At 35.8% G+C, this 20,113-nt stretch overlaps 1 protein-coding gene across 2 annotated transcripts; it reads left to right on the top strand.

Moving 5' to 3' along the window:
- Positions 1-695: 695 nt before the first annotated feature.
- LOC131028012 (uncharacterized) lies at positions 696-17,781 on the top strand. Of its 2 annotated transcripts, none has more exons than XM_057958130.1 (2): positions 696-888; positions 17,279-17,781. In XM_057958130.1, exon 2 carries the CDS (start codon positions 17,288-17,290, stop codon positions 17,591-17,593), a length of 306 nt encoding a protein of 101 aa, XP_057814113.1. In that variant the 5' UTR covers positions 696-888; positions 17,279-17,287; the 3' UTR covers positions 17,594-17,781. The 2 variants fall into 2 exon arrangements, with proteins under 2 accessions (XP_057814113.1, XP_057814112.1); XM_057958129.2 differs by having other exon boundaries at positions 703-888; positions 17,240-17,781.
- The last annotated feature ends 2,332 nt before the right edge of the window (positions 17,782-20,113 follow it).

The raw sequence follows: 20,113 nt of genomic DNA, 5'->3' as shown, positions 1-20,113 counted from the left end.
TGAAATCCATTGCATTAAATGGTAACCATTCAACAAATCAAGTGAAACAATCATCTAACTTAAGATGCACATACAATACTTTAGCCAAATAATTGTTTAACTTGATACACATACACAAGGCTTAAGATGAGTAATCATGTAACCTTATACACATAATTGTGACTTAAATCTACTACTTCAAATAGCCACCACACAAAATTATGTTGGTTAGCCGTCTAACCTAACACGCATAGATAAGGCTTGAGCTAAGTAATCATCAAACATAATACACATATAAGACTTAGCCAAGCAAACATCTAACTTAATGCATATAAATATAAGAATTAAACATGATAATCATCTAATTAAATGCACACAAAATAATTATTTTGACCATTTCAAATGATGACCCTAATAGACATAGTTCATACTTGACCGAATCGCTTCACACTTCAATTTAAATACACAAATGAAACTCAAAATTACTGCAACTCAAATAGACACAAATGAAACTAAAACCTATAACTAAAAATATGGAGACCATACACCAAATTGAGCAAAACAATTATCTAACCTAATATAACTTGATGAACCACAATCACACCCTCGGAGCAATAACCGTCATACCTTTTTAATGACGTTTGACTAACATTTGGTCCAGTTGGCCAATATATTTTTAAAAAGTGCAATACAGTTTGTTGAACGACTTCTTTAAATGCTTCTACACATAAACAGGAATCCTACTTTTATATGGATTCACATCAAGTAAAACAAATAATACGCGCTTTTCTTATCATTTCGAACGGCCGGATCGACTCTCGAACCTGAGACCGCTCGCTCTGCGCGAATGGAGGCGAAATACACGATATAGCAAATTCGGCGCCCGGAGCAGAACATTTTTCTGTTCTGGTAAGTTGATGATCAGATCTTTTACTTATTGAATTATTAAGTTTTAATTTCTGGCGCGTCAAATTAAGCTCTCTTTAACCGTGTTACTAGATAAACTAGTATTACCTGAGATCTGCTTTTCGTAGCAATCTCATGGCTTGAATTTTCATTTTGAGAATTATTAATAAATAGAAGTACATATTCTCTCATAAACATGACCGTGGACTTTGTAAATATTTATTGAATTTTTTCTTTGTTCTTTTCTTTTTTTCTGTGTAAATGTATTTTCTGGTATTTGTTTCAGCAGTCTTTTGGATTGATGTGTATTTGATGGGTTTTTGTGTAATCTGAGGTTCATTTCAACATACACATGATTGTTCCCTTTTTGGAATGATATGCATTTTTTAAAATTTTCTTTTGTAAATATAAGCATCTCTTAAATTAATCGGAGCATAACATAACTGTAGATGGGGGGTTGTCGTTGCTTGTTTTAGATTTAACTAGAAAGTAACACTATTAGGGTTACGTTGTTTTACCAGGTTTGCTTTAATATAACATAATGCGACACAAGGGGCATTGTTAAGGTGCCACTGATCGGGACACCCATTTGTTGTATTGCCGTCTCTTCTATATCCACAAGGAAATTGTTTTTCTATTTATTTTAATTGAAAGCTTGTCACTATATTTACAAAAAAAGGCAATATAAATCCCGATTCAAATCACATGGGAAGAGGGATCATGCTCAGAGACCAAAATTCAAATTAGGCATGGAACTTGAGAAACATATCCATTGAAGGCCAGAGGGCAATGTTTTGCAAAATCAACCTCGTTAGATTTTAACCTTGTGATCAAGCTTGCAATGAAAGAAGTAATGTTATAGTGGTTTCTTTAACATTTGAGTTTTTATTCTTTTTCCTTTTATTTTTTCGGGCATGTTAATTATGGTTATATGGAGATGTTGAAGAATTCAGTTGGACAGGCTCTTTGTTTTAACAGGTCCATTTGAGAGTAGGGGAGGTCTTACTTGCCTTTTGTTTGTAGTACACACATTGGGCTCCTTCAATTTGTTTTTAAAGTTAAGTTGTTTACGTAGAACATGATGCCTAGTCTTAATTGCTAGATTAAAACCAATGAACTTACTAGAAATTAAATTCAATATTCACGGAGCTCTGAGTGCAATTGCCTTTGAACCCAGGCCATTTGCGTATAAGTTTCCCCATCTCAACCAGTAGATCATGGTGGATTGATTTAAAGGTTTAAGCTAACACAGAGTTATTCCTGGAATTCCTTTTTTCTTTTCTAGATTATGAATCTGGGGTCAGGTTATGTACTGCCTTAAATGCAATGTTAAACTTGCTACACATCTGTTGGAATTACAGGCTCCCTTATAGCAGCCAAATGGATTTTAACAAGGCTCATTTTGTTTTGGTTGCCCATTCTTAACATTATAGTATTTTATACCACAACCCCTTGGATCTGCTGGATACAAGTCTTATACTGGGATTACCTGAGTTTATCTAACAAATTTTGGGATTAGCTATATTAGAGTATTGGACATGATGTCATATAGATTTGATTAGCTGATTAACGTATACCCTATTGAAGGATTTAGCTTGTAAAATTGAATATGTTTCTAGATTGTGTTACCACAGGCAGCTTATGTGTTTTTTAATGTCTGACTAGCCTTTTTGGGAGCAAGTTTAATTTGTTTGAAAATGATTGATTCATTGTGTTATCGTGAGTTGTGCAGCTTTTGTTCTTTTCTTTTCTTGCCTACCTCCTGGAGTTGGTGTAAATGTCTTGCTAGATAGTCCTTCTCCAGCCAAGCTTTGGGTTCAAGTGTCTAAGCTTTTAAAAGTCAAAATCTTCATTCTTCTACTCCAAGTGACTTCTTACTTCGGCATGTACTTGTTGGATGTGTTCTCCAAACTCTTTTGCCTCTGCACTCCTTTTGTCTTCATTGCTGATATCTCTTAACTCTGATACATTTCTTGGTCTACCACGGTTCACAATCTGAAATGTTGTTTTGCTAGTACTTCTATTTGTTGAATTGTTATATACAAACTCTGCCTGAGATAGAATCGTGTGCCAAGTTTTGTCTTGTCCTTTGCTAGGCATCTTAGTAAGTTTTCTAAGCTCCTGCTGATAACTTTGGTTTGTCCATTGATGGTATGCTGAGCTGAACTTCAATTATGTTGTTGTCTTTCTCCATAAGACCCTTCAAAAGTATCCTACAAATTTAGTGCCCCTATTTGAAATTATGCTCCTTGGCAAACCATGTAGCCCTACAACCTCCTTGAAAAATAGATCAACTATATGTATTTCATCATTACAATTTGTACATGGAATGAAGTGCTCTATCTTAGAGAACCTATCTGCTACTACCATTATTAAATTGTTTCTCCTTTGTGTTCTCAGCATTCCCAATATAAAATCCATGCTTATATCCTCAAAAGGCTTCTTGAGTATTAGTAAGGTTTGATGTAATTAATAGTTTGAGTGTCCACTGGCAACTTGACAAATTCTTGTATATTTGTGGCTAAAAATAGTTCTCACTAACTGAGGCAACTGTCTTATCTACCCTAAAATGTCTTGCTAATCCATCGCAATGTTTCTTGTTGATTAGATTCTCCCTCATGGTACTCTTGGTATACCTAATTGATTTTCTTCGATTAGCATCTCATTTTGAATAAGATAGTCCACCCACTTGCTTTTGTCCATGCTTACTCTTACATGCTTTCCAAGCCTCCACAAAATTAGTATCAATTTCATACAAATGTTTTAGCCTCTCAAAACCAGCTAATTTTATTCTCAGTCTCGTACTCAACGCATCAACAACTTTGTTCGACTTTTCTCTTTTATATTTCAACACAAAAGTGTAAATCTGCATAAATTTCACCTGTTGCATGTCTCTAGTTTAATTTTCCTTGGTTGTTTGGGTATTTTGGTGCTTGCTTACCAATGCATATCACAAGTTCTTTGGGTAAGAGGTAATGTCTCCATTTGTTTAGTGCTTGAATTACAAAATAAAATTCTTGATTAGAAATCAAATATCTTTTTGTGGCATCATTCAACTTTTCACTGAAGTATGCTAGTTGCCTTCCTTCTTGGCTTAATATTGTTCCAATTGCATTTCCATTTGCATCACAATCAACTTGGAATACCTTATTAAAGTCTAGTAGGGTTAATACTAGTTATTTTGTTATCTTCTTTTTCAACAGCTCAAAGCTCTTATCTGCTCTAGCGGCCCATTTGTATTCCTTGTACCCCCTTATTGTGTAAGTCAATGGTGCACAATTTTTGCTGAAATTACTAATGAATTTTGTATAAAATCTTGCTAGTCCATGAAAAGATCGCACTTCTCTCATGTTTGTTGGTGTAGGCCATTTCATAATGGCTTTGACTTTCTTCAGATCCATCTTCAATCCTTTAGCTGAGATGACAAATCCCATATATACCAATTCTTCCTTAATTAAGCTACACCTTTTCAACTAATTAGCAACTTCTCTTCCCTCAATCCCTGTGTTACTAGTCTGATATGCACTAGGTGTTCTTCCTTAGTCCTACAGAAAATCAAAATATCATCTTGATAAATAGTTACAAACTTTCTCAAAAAATTTCTTCCAATCGCATAAATGTATTAGGCACATTTGTCAGTCCAATAGCATAACCAGCTGCTCATACGGTCCTCCATTAATCTTGAATGTTGTCTTCCGTTCATCTCCTCCCCTATCCTAATCTGATGATAGCCATTCTTCAAATCAATTTTGTGAAAGTACTTCACCACTCAAGTAGTCCATTATATCAACCATCCTTGGTAATGGAAATCTATATTCTACTGCGATTTTGTTGATTGCTTTCGAATCAATACACATCACCCACTCACCATCCTTCTTGGGTGTAGATGCTGCAAATGGGATCAAACTCTCCTGGAATAGTCCCTCTTTAAGCAGCTTTTGTACCTTCTATTCAACTCTTCATTTTTTGCTTGTGTTATCCTATGCAACTCCTTACTTGAGAAGCTGACCCCTGGAACCAGATCCATGTGATGACTGATACTTCTTATTGGCAGTAATCCTTCTGGTATGTTGTCCGATATGATGACGTCTATTTTTGGGTGGACTAATTTTTTGTTATATTTGTTTTCAGCTCTATTCTGGGTAGATTGCATACTTTTTTTTTTGATCAATCACAGTTGAAGTGGTATTCGCTTTTGACTGGAGCTATGAACTAGTGAAACCACATTTTTGAGGGGCCTCATCCTCATGTTTGTTTGGCAATAACACCCTCATATCTCTTTATGCCGTCCTGTCTTCCACGCCCAGGCATCACCTTATCTCTCCATTACTTGTGTGTGGAACACATGGGCCTTGAGTAGACTCGAACCCAAGACCTTCCATGTAGGAGGCTCGCAGCTAACCGCTGCGTTGTGGGGTCATCCCTGACAGATTGCATAGTTTATTTAGGTTCTGCTTTTTAAAAAAATCCTGGGTAGCTGAATTAATTTTAGAAGTGCGTTTTGTGATGAAAGACAATTTTATATTAGGGTTGCTTTGTTTTTTTTTTGGAGTGGCAAGTTCATGGGTTATTCATGACCTTGTGGCATCTATATTTTTGGTAGTTGCATTATTTTTCCAGAATAATAAAATTATTTTTTCCTGACTGTAGGCATATACTCAATTTGAAGTTTATTGTTTATTGTTTTTTAGTTTTGATTATTTTTAAAAATAAAAATTTTCATATTTTCTGTGTATGCAATTTAGGGCACTTCAGTTGCAGGTTTGGTTGAAGGTTAAGACAGTTATATTTTATTGCAAAATTTGCATGCCATGCACTAAATTTTAACAGTTTCTAAATGTATTAACTTGTAATAGACACTCTATCATCCACACCTACCATCATAATCTGCATCCAGAAAAATCCACTGATATTTCATTGGGATTCATTGGATTGATTTTTACTATGATATGTATTTATTGATATAGCATTCTCATTAAAACAATATACACAGCCTTGATATGGGAAATGAATTCCCTCTGCACATTAATAAATACTAATAAAAGTTAATATGATTATTTATTATAAACATACCTAATACTAATTATATAGTTATTAACCTACCAACTATACTATAGATTTAATATAAAAACCAACACTTCTGCCCTTACTTACATTAGTGCATACAAATGGCAAAACACTGCATGGACTGGACATAGCAACCTATATGGATATTTGATGAAGAGGGTCCATCAAATCTCCTAACTCACCCAGAACACACCAAACTAATCGCATCAATAGATTGCCTGACTATCAAACTTGCAAATCTTCTATCGTGGGAGAGAACAAATCCCAACTTTCATGCACAATGGGAGAACAACTCTCCTCTTAGAGCACACCCTCCAATGAGAGTGTCTAAATCCCTCCTCCAGTGCCTGCATAATTGTAATGCCCCCTATTGGGATCTTTCTCTATTTTTGTTCTGGAATTCTCAAATAAGGTATAAGTATATTTAGGTAATGCAAATTGCCAATTTTAAATCTTGATTTATCGCCACAAAGATAATTAACAATGCTATTATATGCTCTGTATAATAAGCCTGGATCTGATCTGTTATGTGCCTGATTTCAGTTCATACCTGCTGCTCAATATAGTCTTTTCTGATCTGGATTGATGCTTTGTTCAATGGATTGCTGGATATATTTTCCAATCTGTATGATGCCTATATCAAACTGACCTCTTTTTGATGATTGCAGATGATATATACTGATTTCTGATTTTGGTGGATATCCTTCATAAATGCAGGTCCTATGTATAAGTCCTCCTGCTCTTATTCCTTTTCTGATTTGGGGTCTCTTGCCTGCTCCCTTCAAATAATATTTCCTTTTATTTTCTGCTGCTAATAAGTTTTGAACTTATTTTGTCTTTTCACTTCTCCCCCCCTCTTATCCTTCCACTTTATGTCTTTAAATACCTTTTTCCTGCCTCTTCGCAAGAGAGGTGATTCTTCACAAAGGGCCGCCACAAACAATATAGTTTTAAATACAAATTAATCTCATTTTATTCACTTTCATATTGAGTCGGCCCTTTTTTGGGGGAATTCGCTGCTTAGAATTATTGATATTTATCCTAGTTGGTCTTCTATCTTATTATTCCCTCATTTTTCTATTAATAATGGTTGCTATCGGGTTTAGGGGCATGGCAATAAAGAGAGAATAACTCTCCTGTGTTAAAAATATTGTCATTGATGTCAAAGGCATATGGGAGATTGTTGGAAATATTGTAACCATATCGTTGTCATTGATGTCAAGTAGGAATGACAAAGTTGCAGATGTTGTCTCAATCAATTACAAAATGTTGTCATTAACATTATGGAAGCTCCGCAAAAGAGTTCAAGGAAGTTTTTTTTTGATTGATTATTCTTACAAGAGTGGGAATTTTACTAGAGTTAGTAGCTCTTGAGTGTGTACTAAAGATTGTTGGAGCATTGCAGAGTTTGCACTAGATTCTTGAGGATTGCTGCTCAAAGGTGGAATTTGCACCATGTTGCATTGTAATTCGATGGTGCTGCATTCTACCACAGTTTGTTATTTGGGCTTGTGGTTTGGTGGATAGGTGGAGCTAGTCAAGAGGCATGTTGGATCCAAGCTTCAGAAGATTTGAGTTACCGAAGAGATATCTAGAGGCATCAGAATGAAGATTATGTCTACTGGATGACTGCAAATGTTTGGATGGTTGTGCCAGCCAAAGGAAACGTGCACCAGTCAGAGGAAGTGTGTGAATGTGTTTTGGGACCAGTAGAGCCTATGATTTGGAGCGCATAGTATTTCTTCACACCTACACTACCTCATGTGGTTTAAGGTTGAGCTGACTACACGTTACATGTTATTGACCTATGGCTGATATAGATTATCTTGGAGAGTTGCGATAGTGTTAATGATCCTAAGCCAACATCAAGGTGATAGCAACCTGATCAAATTGATATATATATATATATATATATATAGCCGATCTTCCATGCAAGATGTGTGTGGACGAGTATAATGTAATGAGAAGTCCACACCATTACAGTATGTGTATTTGTGTCTGTATTAGCATATTTTTTCATTTGCTGCTCCAGAATAGAAGTGTTGAGGGGTGGATAATGTTGCAAAGCATCTATTAGTTGATTCAGAACAAAATTGAATATATGCAGAATGAATTTGTGAAGATCTTTATGATAAAATCATTTTTTATTCTTATATTATTCATTTTGTAATCTGAGTTTGTGCTCAGCGACTGGGTTGATGATTAGTCTAAGGAGATCGGTGTCTCCCGTAGGTTGGTGCTTGCACATCAAATTGTAAAGGGATTCATGTCTCCTGTGGGTTGGTGCTTGTAAATCAGATTGCAAGGAGATCGGTGTCTCCTTTGTGTTGAAATTCCTATAGGTTGGTGCTTGCACATCATATTGTAAAGGGGATTGATGTCTCTAGTGGGTTGGTTGGTCTCTACAATTCAGATTGTAAGAGGATTGGTGTCTCCTTTGGGTTGAAATTCTTGTGGGTTGGTGCTTGCAAAATGATTGTTGTCAATTTTCTTTTTTGAAGTTGGATTTGGGTAGTAGATCCAAGCAGCTGTTCTCATTGTGGTTTTTTTCCCATCCGGGTTTCCACGTAAATCCAGTGTTCTCTTGTGTGGATGTGTTCACTTCTTGCATAGTCACTTTTTGATATTATTGTTGATGCTTTGGTTTAAGTTAAAAATATTAAAACACTGATTCACCCCCCCTCTCAGTATTTGTGTGCTCTACAATTGGTATTAGATTCAAGTCCTTGGTGAAGTCTAACAGCTTGAGGTAGATCTTGGTTGGCACACATGGCTAGTCAAGAAGGTTTTTTTCCAATAAGACACCACTATTTGATGGATCTAACTATGCCTTCTGGAGTGTTAGAATGGAAACATACTTGGTGGCTATAGGATTTGATGTTTGCCAATTTGTTGCAGATGGCTACACAATTCCTAAGAATCTACCAACAGATCAAGCTAGAAAGAGAGCAAATGAAAATAGCAAGAGCTAAGAATGCTACCTTATGTGGTTTATCAAATCCTGAGTTTGTTAAGATAATGCATTGCAAGACAGCAATGGAGATTTGGGATAAGCTTCATAATATCTATGAAGGTGATGACAAGTTTAAGCAAGCTAAGCTCCAAACTTACAAAGGGCAATTTGAAAGTCTGAAAGTCCCAAGTAGAAGAGGCCAAGAGGATAAAAGAAATTTTGAGAAATCAGTTAAAGGAAAAAGGAAGAAATCTGTCAGAAGCTTGAAACTGAAATTGTGTCTATGAGGAAAGACTTAAAGAAGGCTAATTCTTAGTTAAATAGAAGTTTGAAGTTTAAAAGATGTTCTCGATGAGATCATAAACAGTCAAAGGTCACCATTCATCAAGGCAGGTCTTGGCTTTGAAGAATGCCAGAGCTCAAACACTAATTAAGTTTCAAAGATGATAAGTGCAAGGAAGTCTAATAGCTATGAGGAAGCTCTAAAAGGACCATGTACAAACACAGTCAAGAAAATTGAAGACAACGAGAAGATGGAAGAAGACACCTTAACTCAAGTCAGCAAGCAAAAGAAGAGATTGAAAAGATCAAACCTTTCAAGTCAGTCTCACATGACCAAGTTCCAACATTCATTCTCTGATTATTGTTTTTCTTTTAATCAATACGTTCATAAGGCAGTAGATTGCAGAGTGATCTTCACAAGGAGGAGTAATTTTGTAAGCAAAAATTCATTTGCACCTCTTTGATTTCAATATCATATGTTATAAGTGCAATAATTTTGGACATACAACAAGACTTTGTAGAAGTAGTTTTATGAAACCTCCAAGCCAGGACAATAAAGTAGACATCTCTGTTGATCAAAAGAAAATGTGGAAAATGTAGTAAAAAGATTAGAAATTAGAAAAATCAATGATGGTACAAACTGCTTTTCATGCACAAAATGAAGGAAATTCATGGATCATTGTCAATGGATGTTCTAGTCATATGATTGGAGACAAAAGCAACTTGATCAGTCTGAAGAAGTAGAATGGTGGCTCAGTGAAGCTCAATGACAAGTCTATTGCTAAGATATTAGGAAAAGGCACTCTAAGTCTTGATAATGGGAAAACTAAGACAAATGTTGATTTATATGTCAAAGGTCTAAAACATAATCTATTAAGTGTGAGTTAGATGTGTGATAAGGGCTAAAATCTCTCATTTAATGTGCAAGGATGTGAAATCAAGGAGGCCAACACCGGAAAACTTGTTGCAAAAGGAAGTAGGACAATTAGTAACATGCATAATCTTAGTGCAATCAAAGGAAGAAAATATCTCTTGGCATCGATAGATGAAAGTTGGCTATGGCATAAAAGAATGGGTCACATAAATTTTGATAATCTTGTGAAAATCAGTTCTAAATGAGCTGTGAGAGACATGCCTAAGATTACAAAGCCCTCAAACACTCTTTGCAAGGATTGTCAACAAGGAAAACAAGCAAGAGCAAGTTTCAAGACAAAGGTGTATTCTGCTACAAAGTCCTTAAAGTTGATTCATACAGAAGTATGTAGGCCAACAAGGTACATTATGTTAGGCCAACAAGGTACATTATGTTACTCATTGATAATTTTTCTAGGATGACTTGGGTTGCTTTGTTGAGAGAAAAATCTGAAGCATTTGAGAAGTTTAAGGTCTTTAAAGCTGTGGTTGAAAATGACATTGGTTTCAAAATCAAATGCTTAAGGTCTGATAGCTTCTACTGAGTTTGAAGAATTTTGTGTGCAACATGGAATGAGGAGACAATATTTTGCCCACAAGGAATCCTCAACAAAATGTAGTGGTTGAAAGGATGAACAAAATAGTTCAAGAGATGGCTAGGACAATGCTGAATGAAGCTAGGTTGCATGGCATGTATTGGAAAGAGGGTAGATAAGTGTGAATAATACAAACACCATATGAATTGTGGAAAGGTAGACTTGCATCAGTCAAATATTTCGAAGTGTTTGTAAGCAGATGTTACATCAAAAGAGATGAAGATAACTTGGGTAAGTTTGACTCAAGATCTAATAAAGGTATTTTTCTTGGTTATTCAACAAGAAGCAAGGCATATAGATGCTATAATAAAAATTGAAGAAGATTGTTGAAAGTTGATGAGGCATTACATTATGAGTTGGCATCAGATAATGAAGATAGTGATCTAGATGGATCAGACCACATCAATGAAGAAGTTATAGAAGATGAACATGAAAGAATAGATATAAGAACTCCGACTAGGTATGTTCAGAGATATCAAGCTAAGAATCAGATTCTTAGAGATAAGGATGGTGGAGTTCTAACTAGGAGAAGGTTAGCCAAAATGAATAAACAAGTACACTTTGCTTTTCTAAGATTGAGCCTTAAGATTTTGTAGAGGCTAGCAAGGATGAGAATTGGATATACATGCAATGGAAGAAGAATTGAATTAGATTGAAAAGAATGAGACATAGGAACTTGTTCCAAGCCCTCAGGATAAGAATGCAATTGGAAAAAAATGGGTATTTAGAAACAAATTGAATGAGAATGGAAAGGTGATAAAAAATAAGGCAAGATTAGTTTGCAAGGGCTATGCTCAAGTGGAAGGTATTGATTGTGAAGAAACCTTTGCTTCGGTGGCCAGATCAGAAGCAACTAGAATTTTTTGGGCATTTTTTGTATTTAAGAATTTCAATGTTTATCAGATGGATGTTAAGTTAGCATTTTTGAATGGTAATTTGGAAGAAGTGTGCTTTCATCAACTTGAAGGGTTTCAGACTTTCAGTTGTTTGAGAATTAGGATTTTGTTTGCAAGTTGAAGGTGTTATATGGACTCAAGCAGGCCCCTTGGGCTTGTTATTCAAGGCTAGACAAGTATATGCAGCAACAAAGGTGCAAGAAAAGTATCGTTGACAGTAATCTCTATATCAAAATTGAAGGTGGTCATTAGTTGATTGTTGTTGTCTATGTTGATGATATCATTTTTGGTGGTAGTAGTGACAAGATGTGTAAAAAGTTTTTTGAAGAAATGCAAAAAGAGTTTGAGATGTCTATGCTTAGTGAGTTGTCATTTTTTCTTGGTTCACAAATTTCTCAATCAAACAAAGGTATATTCATATCACAAATCAAGTATCTCAAGGAAATGTTGAAGAAGTTTAGGATGGAGGATTGCAAACCTATCAATTCACCTATGGGTATTGGGTGTAAGTTAAGTAAAGATAATGAGTCACCCAAAGCAAATCAAATTCTGTACAGATCAGTGATTGGAAGTCTGTTGTATGTGACTGCATCTAGTCTTGACCTTTGCAAGCAATCCGTATGGCTGCAAGATTTCAAGCAGCACCTAAGGAGACACATGTAAAGGCGATAAAAAGGATTTTCAGATATTTGGAAAGTGCTATGGACCATGGTCTATGGTATCCTAGAAGCAAGAATTTCAATTTGATAGCATGTACAGATGCAAATTGCGTTGGAAGTGTTGATGATAGAAAGAGCACTAGTGGTGGTGCATTCTTTCTTGGAGATAGTTTTGTGTCATGGCTAAGCAAGAAGTAGGACTTTGTGTCCTTATCTACTACAGAAGCAAAATATACTGCAGTAGTGTTGTGTTGCATTCAAATACTTTGGATGAAGTAGACCTTGGAAGATGTGAAAATTGAATATGGTGAACCTATTTTAATTCTTTGTGATAATAAAAGTGCAATCGATATTTCAAAGATTCCAATGATGCATTCAAGGACAAAGCATATCTCCATCAAGTATCCTGTTTTGAGAGAAATCAAGAAGTCATATTGCAGTATGTTTATACAAAAGAGCAGATTGCAAACATTATCATTAAAACAAAAGAAACATTTGAGTATCTCATGTATTAGTTGGGAGTGATATCTCCTTCCTATTTGTAATTGATTAAGAAGAAGCACAAGTTCATAGGGAGCTAATCAATACATCATTCTGGTGCCACTGAAATGCTACAATTAGAAGGCAAGCAATACTTCTCCACAATATGAGCTCAGACCACTGACATTTGAATATGATGTGCGTGTGTGTCGTTGTAGATCTCATGTTCCTTTACACAAGCCAAAATATCTCTTTTGTGGATATTTGCAACAAAGTTCCTTGGCATGCTTCTGGTTTGATAGACTAAGTTTGGATTGCTTGGCACAACGATCTTCTAATAGTGGTAACTGCTTCTGATCTGGTCCAATCTGCCCAATATTTGGATATGATGTAAAATAGTTTTGTTGATCTTTAATTTTTCTACTACAACTCGAATAGAGGTCTTGTGGTGAAATGTAGTAAGATATAGTCAAGAGAACTGAAAAATACAGTCTGGGAAATTTTTTAAAAACATAATGTCAACAAAAGAAGGAACCTGAGCAGGTGAGAAGAAAGAATAAGACACATTGAGCATCCCTTTGGGGAGAGTTAGTGAGAGTTAGAGAAAGGGGGAGCAATAGAGACATGGGGAGCATTATGTTCGTACTATATTCACAAATGGTTGGAAAGCAAGGTTGCCATTAATGACAAAGGGGGAGATTTTTAGAAATGTTGTCATTGATGTCAAAGGCACATGGGAGATTGTTGAAAATATCATAATTATATTGTTGTCATCGATATCAAGTAGGAATGTCAAAGTTGCAAATGTTGTTTCACTCAATTAGAAATGTTGTCATTAATGTTATAGAAGCTCCCCAAAAGAGTTAAAGGAAGTGTTTTTTTGATTGATTATTCTTACAAGAGTGGGAAGTTTACTGGAGTCAGTAGCTCCTGAGTGTGTACTAAGATTGTTGGAGCATGGAAGAGTTTGTGCTAGATTCCTGAGGATTGCTGGCACCATGTTGCATTGTCATTGGATGGTGCTGCATTGTACTATAATTCATTATTTGGGCTTGCAGTTTGGTGGATAGGTGGAGTTAGTTAGGAAGTATGCCAGATCCAAGCTTCAGAAGATTTGAGTTATCAAAGAGATATCTAGAGGCATAAGAATGAAGTTTATGTTTATTGGATGGCTATGCAAATGTTTGGATGGTTGTGCGAGCTAGAGGAACCAATTAGTTATTTAGGCTTGTGGTTTGGTGGAGCTAGTTAGGAGGTATGTCAGATCCAAGCTTCAGAAGATTTGAGTTATCAAAGAGATATCTAGAGGCATCAGAATGAAGACTTGTGTCTATTGGATGACTGTGCAAATGTTTGGATGGTTGTGCCTGCTAGAGGAAGCATGTGAAGGTGTTTTGGGACCAGTAGAGCCTATTATCTGAAGCGAATAGTATCACTTCACACCTATACTACCGCATGTGATTTAAGGTCGAGCCGACTACAAGTTACATTTTATCGACCTATGGTCACATAGATTATCTTGGAGAGTTGTAATAGTGATAGCAATGTGATGGGATTGATATATATAGCCAATCTTGCATCCAAGATGTGTGTGAATGAGTAAAATGTAATCAGAAGCTGACACTATGACAGTATGTATGTATTTATGTCTGTATGACCATACTGTTTCTTTCCTTGTTACCAAACAGAAGTGTTGAGAGGTGGATAATGTTGGAAAGTATTTGCTAGTTTATTCACATCTAAATTGGATGCATGCGGAATGAATTTGTGAAGATCTTTATGATAGAATCATCTGTTAGTATTATATCATTCATTTTGTAATTTGAGTTGGTGCTCAGCGACTGGGTTGATGCTTAGTCTAAGGAGATTGGTGTCTCTTGTACTTTGGTGTCTGCACATCAAACTGTAAAGGGGATTGGTGTCTCCTAGTGCTTACAAATCAGATTGCAAGGAGATTGGTGTCACCTTTGGTTTGAAATTCCTATGGGTTGGTGCTTGCACATCATATTGCAAAGGGGATTAGTGTCTACTGTGGGTTGGTGCATGTAAAATAATTGTAAGTTCAATTTTCTTTTGAGGCTTGATTTGGGCAATAGATCCAAGCAGCTCTTCTCACCGTGGTTTTTTTTCCTTCAACCTTTTCATGTAAATCTGGTGTTCTCTTGCGTGGTTGTGTTCACTTCTTTCAGAGTCACTTTTCATATTATTGTTGATGCTTTGGTATAAGTTAAAAGTATGAAAATACTAATTCACTGTACCTCTCAGTATTTGTCTGCTCTACACTTTGATAGTGTAAAAATCCTTCCTCGAGTGTCATGTGAACCAAAAATCTCACCTGGTATTCAGAAGGAACAAAAGTGACAAAACCCATAAATGTAGTGTAGTGACCTTTGCTAATAACATACAGAAAATAACCCAGAAAAACAATTGCAACCAGAAGACAAACTTAACACTATTATAATCAATAAATGTTTTTGTATTTTATTAATATATTTTCAAAGTAGTACATGAGCTGATTGAAGTTTATCATACTAATGCAGCTTATTAAACACGTCCACATGCAGAACTAGACACTATTTGTATTCCTGTAATGTCCTCTTTTTGTAAATGCCCTAGTTTTTGCCCTAAAATTACAATTCCATGTAAAACAAGAAATGGAATAGAGGAACATTAACTTAATCATATGATATACCTAATTTATCGATAGAATTCGACCATAGGGAAGCTAGGATAAGGTGACTTGATAGGGTGCCCTAGAGATCTTCTACCATAGGCCCAAGAGCGGATATGCCATCCCTCTTGGCCTTATGTGGTCCTTCATCCATATCAATATGAGGTAGTGTACCTAGTGAGGTGTCCTATAACAGTTCCCCTTCATCATGCCATCCTATTCCCATCCCCTATGATTGGACTTCTCAATCCCATGGTCAACCATGGTAGGGTTTTGGGGCAACTACAATAGGGTGTCCTGAGAATCTTTCCCTCCTAAGCCCAAGGGCAGTACACCTTTCACCCCTTTGGCCTCATGGGACCCCCAGTCAACTACCATTAGGTGGTGTACTTAGAAGAGGACCTCATCACTGTTTCTCCTCCTTGCATCCCCTTGTTATCCCTACTATGATTGATTTCCTTGTTATCCCTACTATGATTGATTTCAGCAAACATATAAAGAATTACATATTGCTGCATATATTCCATATATAAAGATCACAAAATAATCTTATATTGTCAAATTTCATACACATTGTTTATAGGCAAGTAATTATAAATAGGGTTATACTGTCTATCATTAGAATCAATACTTCATACCAAATTGCAGTTATAATATCAAGTTTCTGCATTCCTGAATATGACTGCCCTGAATCAGATCTTATCCTGTTTTATGATGTCTTTGGAGTAATCCGATCTGCAGTAGATATATATTTCTCCATCTACATTGGAGTGTCATGTCTTCCTGGTAGTGTCTCCTCGAAGTTACGTCTCTCCCAATGATGTCCGTTGTCTCTTGTTGACTAAACTGCACATTTTATCTTAAATGAGATTACTCCTTGATACCCGTACCTCTTCACTAACAATTGGCCGTTGTGTTGGGGTGTAATCTTACCTTCTCATTAGTTATACACTGTCTTCCCTTAGACTAATCGCATGACTCTTAGCATCGTGGCTAATGTTAACTACTTTGCTTAAGGGTTTATTAAGATCAGATTGCCACCTGGGAAAGCTCTTGGTTCACAGCAAAGGAAGGTATATTGGCTTCCAATCTTATAGGAAAGTATGAAGTGTTATTAATCAAGGTACTTCTGAGCAGCAGTAGTGTGTACGTGTCTGTTGTATATATATTCCTGAATTCTCTTATTATTATTTTTTATTTCTGATTACTTTGATATGATAATGAATATTATTATTATACTTCATTTGGTTAAATTATTATGACATGGTTGGGGCATGGCAATTACCATTTTCATTCTGAATGCCAGTCCACTGCTCAAGGGTTCTTTCCTCGAGAAGCCTGATCTTTGACGCTGGAGGGTTTTGTCTCCAATCCATAGCTGCTGAAACATAATGTCCAACATCCAGCAAGATATTTATAGCCAGTTCTCATAACACGCATTTGAGAACATTGAATCAGTTCTTTGGTCAATCTGTTCTGCCATGACCCCATGTGTGTAAGTATGGGTGATCCCAGATTTCTATCTCTAATCAACCACACATCTATCCAAGATTTAAATCCTAAATCATGTTAAATATAGAAAGAACTGTTGCTAACAATACCTATCCTATAGCCCAGTTGGTTGCCATTAATCAATGATGTAGCGAATCGTATCATGTTAAGAGATCTGTCATTACATTGTCAAAAGTGATGTTATGTAGATACTTTTCTGTGAAGTGAGTATCATATTCTTAGCTTAGGACAATGTGATTATATTTTGGATGATTGATTGAGTTTAGCTCAGACAAATTTTCTAACAATGGATCACAATTTCAATTTATAATGATTGTTTGGTGCAGTTCATTCAGAGCAGTGCTTTGTCATTGTTGTTGAGATAGGTGAGCATCATGGGTCATGATTGTATCTCATCACCACATAGGAGGGCACAACCTCCAGTCTCCCCTTTGTCAGGTTCATTTCGAAGGCAACTTCAATCACGTGAAGATGGGTGGATGACATTGTTCAGGCGGCATCAATATCTCTTAACTGCACTTGCAATTTTGACATGCCTTTGTACGATTTATTTGTACTTTGCGATAACTTTGGGGGCTGCAGGATCGTGTTCTGGACTAAGTGGAAAAGAGAAAGCTCTGTGCCATTTGGAACAGGTGAAAACAAGCTTGCCTCGCAATGGAAAATTGAAACTCTTTTGACAGATTAGACATTTCAAACGGTTTCCTATTTTCTTGATTGTGCCTTTGGCATGTATTTCTTTATATCCCTGTGGTGTATCGGAAACAGCTTTAGGACCTTGTAAAAACAAAGAATTTTGGCTCAAATATTTATGCCATTCATTTCTTATTTATTTTTATGATAGTTTTGATCGGTCTGATTTTCCTTATTTTTTATACACACAAGGAGTAAAATCTGTTAAAAAATGTATGATTTGTATCTTTTGTGTTGGAAAATGGGTTTCTTCTAAATTGCAAAATTATTTAACCAAGGGATGTATTTTTTGTGTTTGAAATCAAAGTGTATATTTTTGTCCCTAGGGGATATTCTTATTTATTTTTATTTGTTTGAACATTGCTTCAAAGTTAATGTTTTGTCTTGCACAGAACAATTGCATGGCTTAAAAATGAGTAAAATGTTTTTCCATGTAAATGGAAAACATTGCCATTAATGGATTACAAAGGTGTTGCATTGACGAGTTCAATATATTGTCAACTTCAGCATTATATTAGCTTAACACAAAAGTATTGAACATAAACAGCGTAGATATGTGTAATCATCTGTTAGTTGCTACTGCATCTTTAGTTTGTTTATGTCTACTGATAAAATAGATAGCATATTCAAATTAATTTTTTCCATCAAATATTTTTTGTGTGCCTTGGGGAGGTTCCAAAAGAGTCGTAAGCAGCGACTGTCTTAAGCAGAGTTTAATCTTTTTATATATGCCTTTCTTTTCGCATTTGGATGAAGCGACAAATAGGTGAACAGTAGGGTGGTAGCATGTTTTAGCTGATGAAGATGATGCTGACAATATGTTGGAATTATTAGTTTACTTGGAATTAAAATTTCTCTAATCCCATAGTTTTGCTCAAAAAAGAATTTCATCAGGCTATTCAAATATGGGTTTGTGACATATGGTGCTTTAGTGTGATCCTCTGCATATCATGATGTGCATTTGTTGACAGTGGTTTGTGATGTATTGTGCTTATGGAAAAAACTGATTTTCTTGTTATCTGATAGCCGTATCGAAATTCTCATTTAATTATTTTGGCAATGTAGTGATAACCATCATTGCACCATGGAGACCACTGATTGACATTGAGGCATAGGTGTGCCATTGAAGTGGTCAATTTTATCTTGTGATATTACTAACAATTTAAAAAAACTGCTATTGAGAGTTGCTGGTTTTGTGCCATAGAAAAATGTTGGTAGCTCTACTGAACTCAGTTTTCGTATTTCTTTTTGTAAGTATGCTGTCTGTTGATCCTTGAATTTGCATCAATACTGACTCAATTGTGATCCTCCATACCCACCTGCAAGTGTCCCGTCTTGGTCTATTTTACTAACTACTTTTGTGGGGTTAGATAATCATTTTGAGCCTGGTAAGAAGTAAATGATGATGATGTTGAAAGACAGATCAAAGAAGGAAGAACAGGTCAACGGCATGCAAGAACAGCAAGCAGAGTAGAATAACAGGAGCATTTCAATATCATTCGTACAGAGGAAAGCAAATCAGTTTACAATAGAGGCACTTGTTAATAATAAAGACAAGATATTTGCTCAGCTTTCAAGGAGATATTAAGGCAAGAGGCACAATTTATGACTCCCCAAACCATTGTCATCTCTACCCAAAAGTATGGCCAGCAAGCAAAGGAGTATGTTTAAATTATATAGGCACACTAATTCTTTGGCTGACATTTGAAATCCATGCCCAATACTCGGGGAGAAGTGGTGAGCAGGGAAGTGATTTCTTTAGTTAATGAATATTCATGAATATCCACCTAGCTTGAAAGGCATTTAAGTTGTCAATGTGGCTCAGTTTTCGCATGGTAAAACCCTTATAAAAGCATGCCTGTAGGGATTAAGTTATTAGTGCTCAACTTAGGAAAGATTAAAACTGTACAGAGGCATATTAATTGCGTGGCGTAGCCAATCAAAATCAACACCAAAATTCAGGGTAGAATTCTTGTGAAAACATTCCATTCATGTAAAGGGGAAAGAAGACAGAGATGAGACATGTTTTAGTGGTAAGTGCTACTAAAATTTCTGCCCGGACAGTTAAAAAATGGTTATAGGTTAAGTGATGTTTTCTTAACATAAAATATGGTGGTTTCAGTGATGTGGCACACTTTCAAATGATAAAAGATGAGCAAATATCCTCTGGCATACATTCCGTGTGGCTTTGACCACCTAATTTCTCTGCCTGAACTTGAAACTCAGAGACAGGTTCATACAATAAAAAGGTCGTCTTTCAAGCGTGAAGTTGCCAACACAGAAAATTCAAGTTTGAGTGCTTGGTGAATTATTATGGTAAAAAGGGTTTCAAAGCATTCAAAGGTATCTGCCATGATTAGAATAGGGAAAAAGTTTTATCAAAATGATCTAAAACGGCTTATTTAGAAGGTTATTCTTTTAGCTCCTGCTCAAAAACAGGTTTTGAGTTTTGCTATTTTTTGTTGGAGCTTTTTATAATTATAATTTTAGTTGGAGATTGCAGATGT

This window comes from Cryptomeria japonica, chromosome 5 (assembly GCF_030272615.1).
Source record: "Cryptomeria japonica chromosome 5, Sugi_1.0, whole genome shotgun sequence".
Taxonomy (NCBI): domain Eukaryota; kingdom Viridiplantae; phylum Streptophyta; class Pinopsida; order Cupressales; family Cupressaceae; genus Cryptomeria; species Cryptomeria japonica.
Note: the sequence above shows the minus strand (reverse complement) of the source record. Positions and strands in the feature narration are given on the sequence as shown.